Raw genomic sequence first — 20233 nt, forward strand, 5'->3', positions numbered from 1 at the left:
GGAGGGAGGGAGGGAGGGAGGGATAGATAGAGGGAGGGAGGGAGGGAGGGAGGGAGGGAGGGAGGGAGGAGGGAGGGAGGGAGGGAGGGAGGGAGGGAGGGAGGGAGGGAGGGATAGATAGATAGATAGATAGATAGATAGATAGATAGATGGAGGGATAGATGGAGGGATTGATAGATAGATAGAGGGAGGGAGAGATAAAGGGAGGGAGGGGTAGAGGGAGGGATAGATAGAGGGAGGGAAAGATAGATAGATAGATAGATAGATAGATAGATAGATAGATAGATAGATAGATAGATAGATAGATAGATAGATGGAGGGATAGATGGAGGGATAGATGGAGGGATTGATAGATAGATAGAGGGAGGGAGGGAGAGATAAAGGGAGGGAGGGGTAGAGGGAGGGATAGATAGAGGGAGGGAAAGATAGATAGATAGATAGATAGATAGATAGATAGATAGATAGATAGATAGATAGATAGATAGATAGATAGATAGATAGATAGATAGATAGATAGAGGGATAGATGGAGGGATAGATGGAGGGATAGATGGAGGGATTGATAGATAGATAGATAGATAGATAGATAGATAGATAGATAGATAGATAGATAGATAGATAGATAGGAGGGAGGGGGAGGGAGGGAGAGATAAAGGGAGGGAGGGTAGAGGGAGGGATAGATAGAGTGGAGGAAAGATAGATAGATAGATAGATAGATAGATAGATAGATAGATAGATAGATAGATAGATAGATAGATAGATAGATAGATAGAGGGATAGATGGAGGGATAGATGGAGGGATTGATAGATAGATAGATAGATAGATAGATAGATAGATAGATAGATAGATAGATAGATAGATAGATAGAGGGAGGGAGGGAGGGAGGGAGGGAGGGAGAGATAAAGGGAGGGAGGGGTAGAGGGAGGGATAGATAGAGGGGGGGGAAAGATAGATAGATAGATAGATAGATAGATAGATAGATAGATAGATAGATAGATAGATAGAGGAGGAGGGAGGGAGGGAGGGCAGGGAGGGAGGGATAGATAGATGGAGGGATTGATAGATAGATAGAGGGAGGGAGGGATAGATAGAGGGAGGGAGGGATAGATAGAGGGAGGGATAGATAGAGGGAGGGAGGGAGGGATAGATAGATAGAGGGAGGGAGGGATAGAGGGAGGGATAGATAGAGGGAGGGAGGGAGGGATAGATAGAGGGAGGGAGGGATAGATAGAGGGAGGGAGGGATAGAGGGAGGGATAGATAGAGAGGGAGGGAGGGAGGAATAGATAGATAGAGGGAGGGATAGATAGATGGAGGGAGGAATAGATAGAGGGAGGGAGGAATAGATAGAGGGAGGGAGGGAGAGGGAGAGAGGGAGGGAGGGATAGATAGAGGGAGGGAGGGAGGATAGATAGATAGATAGATAGATAGATAGATAGATAGGGGCCTGCAGAGAGGAAATAGATGTGAATTTACCCCGTCCTTTGTGTCCCTCACTAGGGCACCGTGCAGGAAGTCTCTGGACACTTCCTCGTTCTCGTCCAACCACTGGATGACAAACGGCTCGAACCACCTATGAGGCGGCAGAGAAGGGGTCCACAAAAACCTCCTCATTATGTGATAACACAAAAACTACAAAAATCAATGGACTTTCCATAAAAAGCTGAATAAGATGAGATAAAGGACACTCACGCTGGATACTCAGGTACACGTTTCTGGAAGGTGGGCAGCTCTTTGCAGTATTCGTTGTAGAGCCACTTCACCTTGAAGTGCAGGTTCATGTAATCAGCACTCTTACACAGCCGGTTCTTCTCATGCTCTGAGAATGATAGAGAATAGTAGGGGAGATATTCATTCATAGTACACACAGGCACACAAACTTACACACAGACGCACGCACACACACACTTACCCTCCATGGCATATCTCATATCTTGAGCAAACATGTTCCACATGACCTCTGCACTGATCACGCCCACATTCAGTTCCTGAGGAAACCTGCACGGGACAGGAGAAAAGTGTTCAGAGAGGGAGAGACAGAGACAGAGACAGAGACAGAGAGAGAGAGAGAGAGAGAGAGAGAGAGAGAGAGAGAGAGAGAGAGAGAGAGAGAGAGAGAGAGAGAGACAGCAGCACAATTAGACCCAATCAAATCATGAGAAAACAAAAAGACAATTACTTGACACATTGGAAAGAATGAACAAAAAAACAGAGCAAACTAAAATGCTATTTGGCCCTAAACAGAGAGTACACAGCGGCAGAATACCTGACCACTGTGACTGACCCAAACTTAAGGAATGCTTTGACTATGTACAGACTTAGTGAGCATAGCCTTGCTATTGAGAGGCCGCCGTGAGGGCAAGACGTGGCACACTGCCCACAAAATGAGGTGGAAACTGAGCTGCACTTCCTAACCTCCTGTTAGAGACACATATTTCCCTCAGATTACACAGATCCACAAAGAATTCGAAAACAAACACAATTTTGATCAACTCCATATCAATTGGGTGAAATACCACAGTGTGCATCACAGCAGCAAGATTTGTGACCTGTTGCCACAAGAAAAGGGTAACCAGTGAAGAACAAAAAACATTGTAAATACAACCCATATTTATGCTTATTTATTATCCCTTGTGTACCCTTAACCATTTGTACATCATTACAACACTGTATATATACATGTATTGTTTTGAAACTTCTGTATGTGTAATGTTTAATATACATTTTTATTGTTTATCTCACTTTTGTATAGTATCTACCTCACTTGCTTTGGAAATGTTAACACGTTTCCCATGCCAATAAAGCCCCTGAATTGAATTGAATTGAGAGAGAGAGAGAGAGAGAGAGAGAGAGAGAGAGAGAGAGAGGGAGGAGAGAGAGAGAGAGAGAGAGAGAGAGAGAGAGAGGGGGGTAGAGAGAGAGGGGTAGGTAGAGAGAGAGAGGGGGAGGTAGAGAGAGAGCGACAGAGGGAGGTAGAGAGAGGGAGGTAGAGAGAGAGAGGGAGGTAGAGAGAGAGAGAGGGAGGTAGAGAGAGAGAGAGGGAGGTAGAGAGAGAGAGGGAGGTAGAGAGAGGAGGGGAGGAGAGAGAGAGAGAGAGAGAGAGAGAGAGAGAGGTAGAGAGAGAGAGAGAGAGAGAGAGAGAGAGAGAGAGAGAGAGAGAGAGAGAGAGAGAGAGGGAGAGAGAGGAGGAGAGAGAGTAGAGAGAGGGAGGTAGAGAGAGAGAGAGAGAGAGAGAGAGAGAGAGAGAGAGAGAGAGAGAGAGAGAGAGAGGAGAGAGTAGAGAGAGAGAGAGAGAGAGGGAGAGGAGAGAGAGAGAGAGGAGAGAGAGAGAGGTAGGAGAGAGAGAGAGAGAGGAGAGAGAGAGAGAGAGAGAGAGAGAGAGAGAGAGAGAGAGAGAGAGGGAGGTAGAGAGAGAGAGAGAGAGAGGAGGTAGGAGGTAGAGAGAGAGAGAGAGAGAGAGAGGGAGGTAGAGAGAGAGAGAGAGAGAGAGGAGAGAGAGAGAGAGAGAGAGAGAGGAGAGAGAGAGAGAGAGAGAGGGGAGGTAGAGAGAGAGAGAGAGAGAGAGAGAGAGAGAGAGAGAGAGAGAGAGAGAGAGAGAGAGAGAGAGAGAGAGAGAGAGAGAGAGAGAGAGAGAGAGTAGAGAGAGAGAGAGAGAGAGAGAGAGAGAGGGAGGTAGAGACAGACAGAAACAGAAACAGAGAGACTCACTGGTTGAGACAGGGTGTATAGGAGTTTTTGTCTTCCTCTATGATGGAGACGATGAGGGTGATGAGTTTTGACCAGAAGTCCAAGTTCTTGATACTGGGACCCTGCTCTTCTGGAACGTCAGCCTTAGCCTGGAGAGAGAGAGGAAGTTCAGACAGACATACACACAGGCAAGCACTCACGTGAACACACATACACAAACACACAAAACACACACACACACAAATGTATGCGATCATGTTGATGTGGAAAATTTGATCCAAAGATTAGGTAGAGACTAATTTATATTGATAATAGTGAATCTTTAATAGATTCACGCAGCAGATAGATCCCTCTCTGATCTCAGTCAGGGAAGGAGCTCCCAGAGTAAATGGTTCCATGTCTCTTATATAGCGAGGGAGATCCCTCTCTGATCTCAATCAGGGAAGGAGCTCCCAGAGTACATGGTTCCATGTCTCTTATATAGCGAGGGAGATCCCTCTCTGATCTCAGTCAGGGAAGGAGCTCCCAGAGTAAATGGTTCCATGTCTCTTATATAGCGAGGGAGATCTCTCTGATCTCAGTCAGGGAAGGAGCTCCCAGAGTACATGGTTCCATGTCTCTTATATAGCGAGGGAGATCCCTCTCTGATCTCAGTCAGGGAAGGAGCTCCCAGAGTAAATGGTTCCATGTCTCTTATATAGCGAGGGAGATCCCTCTCTGATCTCAGTCAGGGAAGGAGCTCCCAGAGTACATGGTTCCATGTCTCTTATATAGCGAGGGAGATCCCTCTCTGATCTCAGTCAGGGAAGGAGCTCCCAGAGTAAATGGTTCCATGTCTCTTATATAGCGAGGGAGATCCCTCTCTGATCTCAGTCAGGGAAGGAGCTCCCAGAGTAAATGGTTCCATGTCTCTTATATAGCGAGGGAGATCCCTCTCTGATCTCAGTCAGGGGAAGGAGCTCCCAGAGTAAATGGTTCCATGTCTCTTAATGGATCTCAGTCAGGGGAAGGAGCTCCCAGAGTACATGTTCCATGTCTCTTTATATAGCGAGGGAGATCCTCTCTGATCTCAGTCAGGGAAGGAGCTCCCAGAGTAAATGGTTCCATGTCTCTTATATAGCGAGGAGATCCCTCTCTGATCTCAGTCAGGGAAGGAGCTCCCAGAGTACATGGTTCCATGTCTCTTATATAGCGAGGAGATCCCTCTCTGATCTCAGTCAGGGAAGGAGCTCCCAGAGTACATGGTTCCATGTCTCTTATATAGCGAGGGAGATCCTTCTCTGATCTCAGTCAGGGAAGGAGCTCCCAGAGTAAATGGTTCCATGTCTCTTATATAGCGAGGGAGATAGAGGTAATAATACAATCATATTGTTTACACAACAGTTCTCTATACAAGTAACAGCTGAACACATTGGCCTTGTGTTAGGGTGCAGACATACCAGGAGTCTATAACAGGCATAGCATCACAGTCCAACACAGAACAGACCATAACACTTCAGAAGTTACAACAACTCACCCCCATTTCTGCCACAACAACGTGAACACACACACGCACATAAACACACACAAAACACATACTCACAGGGTCTGTCTGGTACTCTCTGCTGTAGAGTTCATGACAGTTGTTGAAGATGTATTCATAGGTGGAGTTGAGACAGGCTTTAACACAGTCCTTCACCACCTGACTGGCCCTGGGGGGGCTCTGCAGCTCCTGGACCTGATCAAACAGGAGGGTCAGAGGTCAGTTAGTTTAGCATTAGAATGACCAGTCAGTTCCAAAACATTGTCACTCTTGATAAATGTTTTTATTTTACCTTTATTTAACTAGGCAAGTCAGTTAAGAACAAATTCTTATTTTCAATGACCGCCTAGGAACTGTGGGTTAACTGCCTGTTCAGGGGCAGAATGACAGATTTGAACTTGCAACCTTCTGGTTACTAGTCCAATGCTCTAACCACTAGGCTACCCTGAGAAGCAAAACAATTATTGGCACCCCTTTTTTCAATACCTTGTGAGGATAACGGCACAAAGCTTTTACAAAATATATTTGATGAGACTGGAAAACACAGTGGGAGGGATCTTAGACCAGTCCTCCATACAGAATATTTCTAGATCCTTGATATCCTTCATCTGCACTTATGGTCTGCCCTCTCCAATTCAAACCACAGGTTTTCAATGGGGTTGAAGTCCAGAGACTGATGGCTACTGCAAAATGTTGTTGATGCCGTTGACCTTAAAGTAACTGACCAGTGAAAATCTCACTTTTAAAAGCACACAGTCTGTCAACATCCCCACATCAAGTTCTTTGAAAGGCTGGTCATGGCTCACATCAACACCATCATCCCACCATCATCCCAGAAACCCTAGACCCCTCAATTTGCATACCGCTCCCACTACCCTTTCACACCTGGACAAAAGGAACACCTATGTGAGAATGCTTTTCATTGACTACAGCTCAGCGTTCAACACCATAGTGCCCTCAAAGCTCATCACTAAGCTAAGGACACTGGGACTAAACACCTCCCTCTGCAACTGGATCATGGACTTCCTGACGGGCCTCCGCCAGGTGGTGAGGTAGGTAACAACACATCTGCCACGCTGATCCTCAACACAGGGGCCCTTCAGGGGGTGTGTGCTCAGCCCCCTCCTGTACTCCCTGTTCACTCACGACTGCACGGCCAGGCACGACTCCACACCATCATTAAATTTGCCGATGACACAACAGATAATGTCCTGATCACCGACAACAACGAGACAACCTATAGGGAGGAAGTAAGAGACCTGGCCATGTGATGCCATGATAACAACCTCTCCCTCATCGTGATCAAGACAAAGGAGATGATTGTGGACTACAGGAAAAAGAGGACTGAGCACGCCCCATTCTCATCGATGGGGGCTGTAGTGGAGCAGGTTGAGAGCTACAAGTTCCTTTGTGTCCACATCACCAACAAACTAATATGGTCCAAGCACACCAAGACAGTCGTGAAGCGGGCACGACAAAACCTATTCCCCCTCAGGAGACTGAAAAGATTTGGCATGGGTCCTCAGATCCTCAAAAGGTTCTACAGCTGCACCATCGAGAGTATCCTAACTGGTTGCATCACTGCCTGGTGTGGCAACTGCTCGACCTCCGACCGTAAGGCACTACAGAGGCCCAATACATCACTGGGGCCAAGCTTCCTGCCATCCAGGACCTCTTTACCAGGCGGTGTCAGAGGAAGGCCCTAAAATTGTCAAAGACTCCAGCCACCCTAGTCATAGACTGTTCTCTCTGCTACCACACGGCAAGCGGTACCGGAGCGCCAAGTCTAGGTCCAAGAGGCTTCTAAACAGCTTCTACCCCCAAGCCATAAGACTCCTAAACATCTAGTCAAATGGCCCTCCCTCCCTCAGACTATTTGCATTGCCCTCCCCTCCCCTCCCCTCCCCTCTCCACACCACTGCCACTCTCTGTTGTCATCTATGCATAGTCACTTTAATAAACTAAACCTACACATACAGTTGAAGTCGGAAGTTTACACTTATGTGGGAGTCATTAAAACTCGTTTTTCAACCACTCCACAAATTTCTTGTTAACAAACTATAGTTTTGGCAAGTCAGTTAGGACATCTACTTTGTGCATGACACAAGTATTTTTTCAAACAATTGTTTACAGACAGATTATTTCATTTATAATTCACTGTATCACAATTCCAGTGGGTCAGAAGTTTACATACACTAAGTTGACTGTGCCTTTAAACAGCTTGGAAAATTCCAGAAAATGATGTCATGACTTCAGAAACTTCTGATAGGCTAATTGACATCATTTGAGTCAATTGGAGGTGTACCTGTGGATGTATTTCAAGGCCTACTCAGTGCCTCTTTGCTTTACATCATGGGAAAATCAAAAGAAATTAGCAAAAAAATTGTAGACATCCACAAGCCTGGTTCATCCTTGGGAGCAATTTCCAAACATCTGAAGGTACCACGTTCATCTGTACAAACAATAGTACGCAAGTATAAACCCCAATGGGACCACGCAGGCATCATACCACTCAGGAAGGAGACGCGTTCTGTCTCCTAGAGATGGACGTACTTTGGTGCCAAAAGTGCAAATCAATCCCAGATCAACAGCAAAGGACCTTGTGAAGATGCTGGAGGAAACCGGTACAAAATTATCAATATCCACAGTAAAACGAGTCCTATATCGACATAACCTAAAAGGCCGCTCAGCAAGGAAGAAGCCACTGCTCTAAAACCTCAATAAAAAAGCCAGACTACGGTTTGCAACTGCACATGGGGACAAAGATCGTACTTTTTTTGAGAAATGTCCTCTGTTCTGATGAAACAAAAATAGAACTGTTTGGCCATAATGACCATTGTTATGTTTTGAGGAAAAAGGAGGAGGCTTGCAAGCCGAAGAACAACATCCCAACCGTGAAGCACGGGTGTGGCAGCATCATGTTATGGTGGTGCTTTGCTGCAGGAGGGACTGGTGCACTTCACAAAATAGATGGCTTCATGAGGAAGGAAGGAAAATTATGTGGATATATTGAAGCAACATCTCAAGACATCAGTCAGGAAGTTAAGCTTGGTCGCAAATGGGTCTTCCAAATGGACAATGACCCCAAGCATACTTCCAAAGTTGTGGCAAAATGGCTTAAGGACAACAAAGTCAAGGTATTGGGAGTGGCCATCACAAAGCCCTGACCTCAACCCTACAGAAAATTTGTGGGCAGAACTGAAAGTGTGTGCGAGCAAGGAGGCCTACAAAGCTGACTCAGTCACACCAACTCTGTCAGGTGGAATGGGACAAAATTCCCCCAACTTATTAATGTGGGAAGCTTGTGGAAGACTACCCAAAATGTTTGACCCAAGTTAAACAATTTAAAGGCAATGCTACCAAATACTAATTGAGTGTATGTAAACTTCTGAACCACTGGGAATGTGATGAAAGAAATAAAAGCTGAAATAAATATTTTTTTCTACTATTATTCTGACATTTTACATTCATAAAGTAAAGTGGTGATCCTAACTGACCTGAGATAGGGAATTTTTACTGGGGATTAAATGTCAGGAATTGTGAAAAACGGAGTTGGAATGTTTTTGGCTAAGGTGTATGTAAACTTCCAACTTCAAGTCTACATACTACCTCAACTAACCGGTGCCCATGTACATTGACTCTGTACCGGCACCACCTTGTATATATTGTTATTTTTAACTGTTGCTCTTTAATTACTTGTTACTTCTATCTCTTATTTTTATCTATATTTTTTTAAACGGCACTGTTAGTTAGGGGCTCGTAAGTAAGTATTTCACTGCAATACACTTTGATTTGATTTGAGTCTGTACTTCTACTTTTGCCAAAGCATATATTGTAGAACCCCCCCCCCCCCCCCCCACCTCAAACGTATAGCTCAAACAGACCATTTAAAAAATGCATGCTATTTCCTCAAAGAGTGATGTCAGGTAACGCTTTATTTGGATAGTCCCAAGTAGATAGTTTGTAGATGTCCAATGACTGTCAACAACATTGCAATGAATTATCCATTAACCTGACACTAACAGTATATGGCTGATACACCTTAACGGCTGATAAATGTTACCTAGCCCTCAAGACCTATCCTGATCCACCGTTGTGCTCTCGTTTTGTTCCACTGAATCCGTGGAGCGAAACAGAACGTGAGCTCGCGAGATCAAGATGGTCGTACGAGGCTACTCAAGAGCTAGATTAGCAATAAGTCCATCTATGAATCCACATATTTCCTGGAAAGAAGCTTGGACTTGATGAAAAAGAGATGAAGAAGGAGATGAATGAGGTATTGTTTTGTTCACCTTCATCCTGAAGAAGGTGATGCTGGTCAGTAGGTCTACAGTGGATTTGAGGTCCTGCAGCCTCTCAGGGCTACTGGCTGGGAAGTTATTCTACAAACACAGAAACAACATTACAAAGACAGAAACACCATTACAAAGACACAGAAACACCATTACAAAGACACATAAACACCATTACAAAGACACAGAAACACCATTACAAAGAAACAGAAACACCATTACAAAGACACAGAAACACCATTACAAAGACACAGAAACACCATTACAAAGACAGAAACACCATTACAAAGAAACAGAAACACCATTACAGACACAGAAACACCATTACAGACACAGAAACACCATTACAGACACAGAAACACCATTACAAAGTCACAGAAACACCATTACAAAGACAGAAACACCATTACAAAGACACAGAAACACCATTACAAAGACACAGAAACACCATTACAAAGACACAGAAACACCATTACAAAGACACAGAAACAACATTACAGACACAGAAACACCATTACAAAGACAGAAACACCATTACAAAGACAGAAACACCATTACAAAGAAACAGAAACACCATTACAGACACAGAAACACCATTACAGACACAGAAACACCATTACAAAGACACAGAAACACCATTACAAAGAAACAGAAACACCATTACAAAGACACAGAAACACCATTACAAAGACACAGAAACACCATTACAAAGACACAGAAACACCATTACAGACACAAAAACACCATTACAGACACAGAAACACCATTACAAAGAAACAGAAACACCATTACAGACACAGAAACAACATTACAGACACAGAAACACCATTACAAAGACAGAAACACCATTACAGATACAGAAACACCATTACAGACACAGAAACACCATTACAAAGACAAAAACAAAGAAACACTGTTTGGAACAGAGATATGTTTTTGAAAGATAGGTTCAGATATCACAAGACTGGTCAAATAAACATGGCTTGTTGAAGGTCTATGTAACTTAGAATGTCATTTTTATATCGTGAGTATACTTTTGTATTAGTCTATTTATCTCCTCTTTCATGCCTTTCAACTTCTGGTTAAATATAATCATGTAAACTGCAAGAAAATGCTACTTATACAATGGCCTATATACCGTGTCATGCAGAGGGAATTAGAAGAATAACACAATTACCCAAAACACATGATATTTACAAACAAAGATGTTACAACAATGACTTCCATTTATAAAACAGATTATAACACAATGACTTCCATTTATAAAACAGATTAGAACACAATGACTTCCATTTATAAAACAGATTATAACACAATGACTTCCATTTATAAAACAGATTATAACACAATGACTTCCATTTATAAAACAGATTATAACACAATGACTTCCATTTATAAAACAGATTATAACACAATGACTTCCATTTATAAAACAGATTAGAACACAATGACTTCCATTTATAAAACAGATTATAACACAATGACTTCCATTTATAAAACAGATTATAACACAATGACTTCCATTTATAAAACAGATTATAACACAATGACTTCCATTTATAAAACAGATTATAACACAATGACTTCCATTTATAAAACAGATTATAACACAATGACTTCCATTTATAAAACAGATTAGAACACAATGACTTCCATTTATAAAACAGATTAGAACACAATGACTTCCATTTATAAAACAGATTATAACACAATGACTTCCATTTATAAAACAGATTATAACACAATGACTTCCATTTATAAAACAGATTATAACACAATGACTTCCATTTATAAAACAGATTATAACACAATGACTTCCATTTATAAAACAGATTATAACACAATGACTACCATTTATAAAACAGATTATAACACAATGACGTCATTTATAAAACAGATTATAACACAGTGTTTGACACAAACACTTTTAAAAGACTCTCAATATCCTTAACATATATATATATATATATATAAAATGAGAAATCGTAAACGGTAAAGAAAATAGTTGTTTAGAAAGGTCAAAGTTGACATTACCCGGTACATAGATAGGTCAATCCTCAGGGAGTTGTGGAGCTGATCTAGGAGTTTCACAAACCTGTCCTTCTACCCACACGCACACGGGACACGCACACGGGACACGCACACGGGACACGCACACAGGACACACACACACGGGACACACACACGGGACACATACACACGGGTCACATACACACGGGACACACACACACGACACACACACACACGGGACACACCCACACGGGACAAGATAAAACAGGGTTAAAAATTGAAACATACACGTGTTTAACAGGTGTTATTTCCAGTCTAGCTAAATGCTTTATTTGTATTTGTTAAGAAATGGTATGTCAACGGAGGACAGGATCTAGCACGGGGAGTCTGATTGGGCAGTTGGGGATGTACATTTGGCCACTGTTTGAAAATAGGGTCAGAGACTGTATTAGGGCAGAGGGCCCTCAGGACAATGTTCCAGTTCCGAACTTCAATTATCTACACAGTTCAACATGTCATCTCCAGGATGGTCTTTCTAATTGGTCCATATACTGTAGATAGAAAAGTCAAATAATACCTTCAATTAAAAGCTCAACTTAAAACACGAGGGGAATAAGCCAATTAACTCACTCCAAAGTTGGATGCGGCGAAGCGGTCTGATGCCGAGACGTTATTGGTGGACTGGGTGGTGTGGGCGTAGTAAGCATTGATGTTGGCCAGCAGGGTACTCATCACCGCGGGCACGCCCGGGCACATGTACTTAGACGACAGGCAGGCAAAGTGGCTGTGGACACAGACACAAAAAAACTATAATTACAGTATATTCATATTAACTAGGACTAATAGGTATGAACTAATGTTGAGTTTTCATTGTAATTTGTCTGTCCAGTGTAGTTTGTAAAGAGAAAGTGGGATACCTAGTCAGTTGTACAACTGAATGCCTTAAACTGATATGTGTCTTCTGCATTTAACCCAACTCCTCTGAATCAGAGAGGTGCAGGGAGCTGCCTTAATCCACATCCATGTTTTCAGCGCCCAGGGAACAGTGGGTTAACTGTCTTGTTCAGAGTCACAGATTTCTACCTTGTCAGCTCAGGGATTCAATCCAGCAACCTTTCAGTTACTGGCCCAATGCTCAAACCACCAGAATACCTGCCTACATATACAATGGGTGGATCTAATCCTGAATGCTGATTGGTTAAAAGCGCATTCCAAGTTACCACCGACTAAATATATGACGTTAAAATGCCTATTTACTCTGTTCCATCTGACTGGACAATCCATTGTCTCATCAGCCCAGCCAGGCAATCGTCTCGGGCCTAACAACCCCTGTGCCAATATATCCTCCAAACACCGGCTTCTCGGCCATGATCACTTAAGTATACACTGAATATACAAAATATTAAGCTCTTTCCATGACATAGACTACCCAGGTGAATCCAGGTCAAAGTTATGATCACATATTGATGTCACTTACATTTACATTTACATTTGAGTCATTTAGCAGACGCTCTTATCCAGAGCGACTTACAAATTGGTGCATTCACCTTATGACATCCAGTGGGACAGTCACTTAACAATAGTGCATCTAAAACTTAGGGGGGGTGGGGTGAGAGGGATTACTTAACCTATCCTAGGTATTCCTTAAAGAGGTGGGGTTTCAGGTGTCTCCGGAAGGTGGTGATTGACTCCGCTGTCCTGGCGTCGTGAGGGAGTTTGTTCCACCATTGGGGGCCAGGGCAGCGAACAGTTTTGACTGGGCTGAGCGGGAGCTGTACTTCCTCAGTGGTAGGGAGGCGAGCAGGCCAGAGGTGGATGAACGCAGTGCCCTTGTTTGGGTGTAGGGCCTGATCAGAGCCTGGAGGTACTGAGGTGCCGTTCCCCCTCACAGCTCCGTAGGCAAGCACCATGGTCTTGTAGCGGATGCGAGCTTCAACTGGAAGCCAGTGGAGAGAACGGAGGAGCGGGGTGACGTGAGAGAACTTGGGAAGGTTGAACACCAGACGGGCTGCGGCGTTCTGGATGAGTTGAAGGGGTTTAATGGCACAGGCAGGGAGCCCAGCCAACAGCGAGTTGCAGTAATCCAGACGGGAGATGACAAGTGCCTGGATTAGGACCTGCGCCGCTTCCTGTGTGAGGCAGGGTCGTACTCTGCGGATGTTGTAGAGCATGAACCTACAGGAACGGGCCACCGCCTTGATGTTAGTTGAGAACGACAGGGTGTTGTCCAGGATCACGCCAAGGTTCTTGGCGCTCTGGGGGAGGAGGACACAATGGAGTTGTCAACCGTGATGGCGAGATCATGGAACGGGCAGTCCTTCCCCGGGAGGAAGAGCAGCTCCGTCTTGCCGAGGTTCAGCTTGAGGTGGTGATCCGTCATCCACACTGATATGTCTGCCAGACATGCAGAGATGCGATTCGCCACCTGGTCATCAGAAGGGGGAAAGGAGAAGATTAATTGTGTGTCGTCTGCATAGCAATGATAAGAGAGACCATGTGAGGTTATGACAGAGCCAAGTGACTTGGTGTATAGCGAGAATAGGAGAGGGCCAAGAACAGAGCCCTGGGGGACACCAGTGGTGAGAGCGCGTGGTGAGGAGACAGATTCTCGCCACGCCACCTGGTAGGAGCGACCTGTCAGGTAGGACGCAATCCAAGCGTGGGCCGCGCCGGAGATGCCCAACTCGGAGAGGGTGGAGAGGAGGATCTGATGGTTCACAGTATCGAAGGCAGCCGATAGATCTAGAAGGATGAGAGCAGAGGAGAGAGAGTTAGCTTTAGCAGTGCGGAGCGCCTCCGTGATACAGAGGAGAGCAGTCTCAGTTGAATGACTAGTCTTGAAACCTGACTGATTTGGATCAAGAAGGTCATTCAGAGAGAGATAGCGGGAGAGCTGGCCAAGGACAGCACGTTCAAGAGTTTTGGAGAGAAAAGAAAGAAGGGATACTGGTCTGTAATTGTTGACATCGGAGGGATCGAGGTGTAGGTTTTTTCAGAAGGGGTGCAACTCTCGCTCTCTTGAAGACGGAAGGACGTAGCCAACGGTCAGGGATGAGTTGATGAGCGAGGTGAGGTAAGGAGAAGGTCTCCGGAAATGGTCTGGAGAAAGAGGAGGGGATAGGGTCAAGCGGGCAGGTTGTTGGGCGGCCGGCCGTCACAAGACGCGAGATTTCATCTGGAGAGAGAGGGAGAAAGAGGTCAGAGCACAGGGTAGGGCAGTGTGAGCAGAACCAGCGGTGTCGTTTGACTTAGCAAACGAGGATCGGATGTCGTCGACCTTCTTTTCAAAATGGTTGACGAAGTCATCTGCAGAGAGGGAGGAGGGGGGAGGGGGCGGAGGATTCAGGAGGGAGGAGAAGGTGGCAAAGAGCTTCCTAGGGTTAGAGGCAGAAGCTTGGAATTTAGCGTGGTAGAAAGTGGCTTTAGCAGCAGAGACAGAGGAGGAAAATGTAGAGAGGAGGGAGTGAAAGGATGCCAGGTCCGCAGGGAGGCGAGTTTTCCTCCATTTCCGCTCGGCTGCCCGGAGCCCTGTTCTGTGAGCTCGCAATGAGTCATCGAGCCACGGAGCGGGAGGGGAGGACCGAGCCGGCCTGGAGGATAGGGGACATAGAGAGTCAAGGGATGCAGAGAGGGAGGAGAGGAGGGTTGAGGAGGCAGAATCAGGAGATAGGTGGGAGAAGGTTTGAGCGGAGGGAAGAGATGATAGGATGGAAGAGGAGAGAGTAGCGGGGGAGAGAGAGCGAAGGCTTGTTAAATCTACTTCAAGGGATGTGGACAGGTTAAAGAAGGATTTTTAAGCCTTGAGACCTGGATTGTGTGAGCCAAAGTGCCTTTGAACGGGGTATGGTAGTAGGGCCAGGTCTACCGGTTTGTGTCAAGAACTGCAAGCTGCTGGGTTTTTCACCCTCAACAGTTTCCCGTGTGTATCAAGGATGGTCCACCAACCAAAGGACATCCAGCACACTTGACAGAACTGTGGGAAGCACTTTGGACACCTTGTAAAGTCCATGCCCCGACGAATTGAGGCTGTTCTGAGGGCAAGTGTCATGTTTTGTCATTGATTGTCATGTCTTGTCCCTGTGCTTCCCCTTCTATTCGTTTCCCCCTGCTGGTCTTATTAGGTTCTTTCCCTCTTTATATCCCTCTCTCTCCCCCTCCCTCTCTCCCTCTCTCTCTCTCTCTCTCTCTCTCTCGTTCCGTTCCTGCTCCCAGCTGTTCCTCATTCTCCTAACTACCTCATTTACTCTTTCACACCTGTTCCCTATTTTGCCCTCTGATTAAGTCCCTATTTCTCTCTCTGTTTTCGCTTCTGTCCTTGTCGGATCATTGTTTGCTGTTCTATGTCCTCGGTCCGTCCTGTCATGTTTTTGCCTTCTTCAGATGCTGCGTGTGAGCAGGTGTCTAGATCAGCTACGGCCTGCGCCTTCCCGAAGCGACCTGCAGTCTGTGGTCGCATCTCCAGTTGTTCCCCTCTACTGACTAGAGGGTTTCAGTATTCCTGTTTTGACTTGGAATAAACTCTGTTTCTGTAAAGTCGCTTTTGGGTCCTCATTCACCTGCATAACAGAATGATCCGACCAAGTATGGACCCAGCGACTACGGATTCTCGCAACTCAGCCGTCAAGATCCAGGGAGCGATGCTCGGCAGACACGAGCAGGAATTGTCTGCTGCTCGTCATGCCATTGAGACCCTGGCCGCTCAGGTCTCCGACCTCTCAGGACAGTTTCAGAGTCTCCGTCTCGAGCCACCAGCTACTTCCTGGTCTTCCGAGTCTCCGGAACCTAGGGTTAATAACCCACCATGTTACTCTGGGCAGCCCACTGAGTGCCGCTCCTTTCTCACCCAGTGTGATATTGTGTTCTCTCTCCAGCCCAACACATACTCAAGAGAGAGAGCTCGGATCGCCTACGTCATATCACTCCTTACGGGACGGGCTCGGGAGTGGGGCACAGCTATCTGGGAGGCAAGGGCTGAGTGTACTAACGAGTATCAGAACTTTAAAGAGGAGATGATACGGGTTTTTGATCGTTCAGTTTTTGGGAGGGAGGCTTCCAGGGCCCTGGCTTCCCTATGTCAAGGTGATCGATCCATAACGGATTACTCTATAGAGTTTCGCACTCTTGCTGCCTCCAGTGACTGGAACGAGCCGGCGTTGCTCGCTTGTTTTCTGGAGGGACTCCACGCTGAGGTTAAGGATGAGATTCTCTCCCGGGAGGTTCCTTCCAACGTGGATTCTTTGATTGCACTCGCCATCCGCATAGAACGACGGGTAGATCTTCGTCACCGAGCTCGTGGAAGAGAGCTCGCGTTAACGGTGTTCCCCCTCTCCGCATCTCAACCATCTCCTCCCACTGGCTCAGAGATTGAGCCCATGCAGCTGGGAGGTATTCGCATCTTGACTAAGGAGAGGGAACGGAGAATCACCAACCGCCTTTGCTTCTATTGCGGTTCTGCTGGACATTTTGTCATTTCATGTCCAGTAAAAGGCCAGAGCTCATCAGTAAGCGGAGGGCTGCTGGTGAGCGCTACTACTCAGGTCTCTCCATCAAGATCCTGTACTACCTTGTCGGTCCATCTACGCTGGACCGGTTCGGCAGCTTCCTGCAGTGCCTTGATAGACTCTGGGGCTGAGGGTTGTTTTATGGACGAAGCATGGGCTCGGAAACATGACATTCCTCTCAGACAGTTAGGGGAGCCCACGCCCATGTTCGCCTTAGATGGTAGTCTTCTCCCCAGTATCATATGTGAGACACTACCTTTAACCCTCACAGTATCTGGTAACCACAGTGAGACCATTTCCTTTTTGATTTTTCGTTCACCTTTTACACCTGTTGTTTTGGGTCATCCCTGGCTAGTATGTCATAATCCTTCTATTAATTGGTCTAGTAATTCTATCCTATCCTGGAACGTTTCTTGTCATGTGAAGTGTTTAATGTCTGCTATCCCTCCTGTTTCTTCTGTTCCCTCTTCTCAGGAGGAACCTGGTGATTTGACAGGAGTGCCGGAGGAATATCATGATCTGCGCACGGTCTTCAGTCGGTCCAGAGCCAACTCCCTTCCTCCTCACCGGTCGTATGATTGTTGTATTGATCTCCTTCCGGGGACCACTCCCCCTCGGGGTAGACTTTACTCTCTGTCGGCTCCCGAACGTAAGGCTCTCGAAGATTATCTGTCTGTGTCTCTCGACGCCGGTACCGTTGTGCCTTCTTCCTCTCCCGCCGGAGCGGGGTTTTTTTTTTGTTAAGAAGAAGGACGGTACTCTGCGCCCCTGCGTGGATTATCGAGGGCTGAATGACATAACGGTTAAGAATCGTTATCCGCTTCCCCTTATGTCGTCAGCCTTCGAGATTCTGCAGGGAGCCAGGTTCTTTACTAAGTTGGACCTTCGTAACGCTTACCATCTCGTGCGCATCAGAGAGGGGGACGAGTGGAAAAACGGCATTTAACACTCCGTTAGGGCATTTTGAATACCGGGTTCTGCCGTTCGGTCTCGCTAATGCTCCAGCTGTCTTTCAGGCATTAGTTAATGATGTACTGAGAGACATGCTGAACATCTTTGTTTTCGTTTACCTTGACGATATCCTGATTTTTTCACCGTCACTCGAGATTCATGTTCAGCACGTTCGACGTGTACTCCAGCGCCTTTTAGAGAATTGTCTCTATGTGAAGGCTGAGAAGTGCGCCTTTCATGTCTCCTCTGTCACATTTCTCGGTTCTGTTATTTCCGCTGAAGGCATTCAGATGGATCCCGCTAAGGTCCAGGCTGTCAGCGATTGGCCCGTCCCTAAGTCACGTGTCGAGTTGCAGCGCTTTCTCGGTTTCGCGAATTTCTATCGGCGTTTCATTCGTAATTTCGGTCAAGTGGCAGCCCCTCTCACAGCCCTTACTTCTGTCAAGTCGTGCTTTAAGTGGTCCGGTTCCGCCCAGGGAGCTTTTGATCTCCTCAAGAAGCGTTTTACATCCGCTCCTATCCTTGTTACTCCTGACGTCACTAAACAATTCATTGTCGAGGTTGACGCTTCAGAGGTGGGCGTGGGAGCCATTCTGTCCCAGCGCTTCCATTCTGACGATAAGGTCCATCCTTGCGCGTATTTTTCTCATCGCCTGTCGCCATCGGAACGCAACTATGATGTGGGTAACCGCGAACTGCTCGCCATCCGCTTAGCCCTAGGCGAATGGCGACAGTGGTTGGAGGGGGCGACCGTTCCTTTTGTCGTTTGGACTGACCATAAGAACCTTGAGTACATCCGTTCTGCCAAACGACTCAATGCACGTCAAGCTCGTTGGGCGTTGTTTTTCGCTCATTTCGAGTTCGTGATTTCTTATCGCCCGGGAAATAAGAACACCAAGCCTGATGCCTTATCCCGTCTCTTCAGTTCTTCTGTAGCTTCTACCGACCCCGAGGGGATTCTCCCTGAGGGGCGTGTTGTCGGGTTGACTGTCTGGGGAATTGAGAGACAGGTAATGCAAGCACTCACTCACACTGCGTCGCCGCCTTTCTTTTAGAAACCCTGCGTCTTGGGCAGAACAGCTCCCCTGGGCAGAATACGCTCACAACTCGCTTCCTTCATCTGCTACCGGGTTATCTCCTTTTCAGAGTAGTCTTGGGTACCAGCCTCCTCTGTTCTCGTCCCAGCTCGCCGAGTCCAGCGTTCCCTCCGCTCAGGCTTTTGTCCAACGTTGTGAGCGCACCTGGAGGAGGGTCAGGTCTGCACTTTGCCGTTACAGGGCGCAGACTGTGAGAGCCGCTAATAAACGTAGGATTAAGAGTCCTAGGTATTCTCGCGGTCAGAGAGTGTGGCTTTCCACTCGTAACCTTCCCCTTACGACAGCTTCTCGCAAGTTGACTCCGCGGTTCATTGGTCCGTTCCGTGTTTCTCAGGTCGTCAATCCTGTCGCAGTGCGACTGCTTCTTCCGCGACATCTTCGTCGCGTCCACCCAGTCTTCCATGTCTCCTGCGTCAAGCCTTTTCTTCGCGCCCCCGTTCGTCTCCCCCCGTCCTTGTCGAGGGCGCACCTATTTACAGGGTACGGAAGATCATGGACATGCGTTCTCGGGGACGTGGCCACCAGTACTTAGTGGATTGGGAGGGTTACGGTCCTGAGGAGAGGAGTTGGGTTCCATCTCGGGACGTGCTGGACCGTTCGTTGATTGATGACTTCCTCCGTTGCCGCCAGGGTTCCTCCTCGAGTGCGCCAGGAGGCGCTCGGTGAGTGGGGGGGTACTGTCATGTTTTGTCATTGATTGTCATGTCTTGTCCCTGTGCTTCCCCTTCTATTCGTTTCCCCCTGCTGGTTTTATTAGGTTCTTTCCCTCTTTATATCCCTCTCTCACCCCCTCCCTCTCTCCCTCTCTCTCTCTCTCTCTCTCTCTCTATCGTTCCGTTCCTGCTCCCAGCTGTTCCTCATTCTCCTAACTACCTCATTTACTCTTTCACACCTGTTCCCTATTTTGCCCTCTGATTAAGTCCCTATTTCTCTCTCTGTTTTCGCTTCTGTCCTTGTCGGATCATTGTTTGCTGTTCTATGTCCTCGTTCCGTCCTGTCATGTTTTTGCCTTCTTCAGATGCTGCGTGTGAGCAGGTGTCTAGATCAGCTACGGCCTGCGCCTTCCCGGCGACCTGCAGTCTGTGGTCGCATCTCCAGTTGTTCCCCTCTACTGACTAGAGGGTTTCAGTATTCCTGTTTTGACTTGGAATAAACTCTGTTTCTGTAAAGTCGC

General features: G+C 46.5%; 1 protein-coding gene across 1 annotated transcript; it reads right to left on the bottom strand.

Moving 5' to 3' along the window:
- Positions 1-1475: 1475 nt before the first annotated feature.
- On the bottom strand, positions 1476-12294 carry LOC124029522 (protein unc-13 homolog A-like; the record flags this gene model as incomplete). Its single annotated transcript, XM_046341205.1, has 8 exons — positions 1476-1572; positions 1692-1818; positions 1912-1997; positions 3708-3835; positions 5269-5403; positions 9501-9590; positions 11535-11603; positions 12141-12294. Coding segments are annotated over 8 exons (886 nt in total), but the record flags the coding sequence as incomplete, so codon positions are not given.
- Between the last annotated feature and the right edge of the window lie 7939 nt (positions 12295-20233).

The sequence above is a fragment of the Oncorhynchus gorbuscha genome, unplaced genomic scaffold (genome assembly GCF_021184085.1).
Source record: "Oncorhynchus gorbuscha isolate QuinsamMale2020 ecotype Even-year unplaced genomic scaffold, OgorEven_v1.0 Un_scaffold_6664, whole genome shotgun sequence".
Classification (NCBI taxonomy): Eukaryota; Metazoa; Chordata; class Actinopteri; order Salmoniformes; family Salmonidae; genus Oncorhynchus; species Oncorhynchus gorbuscha.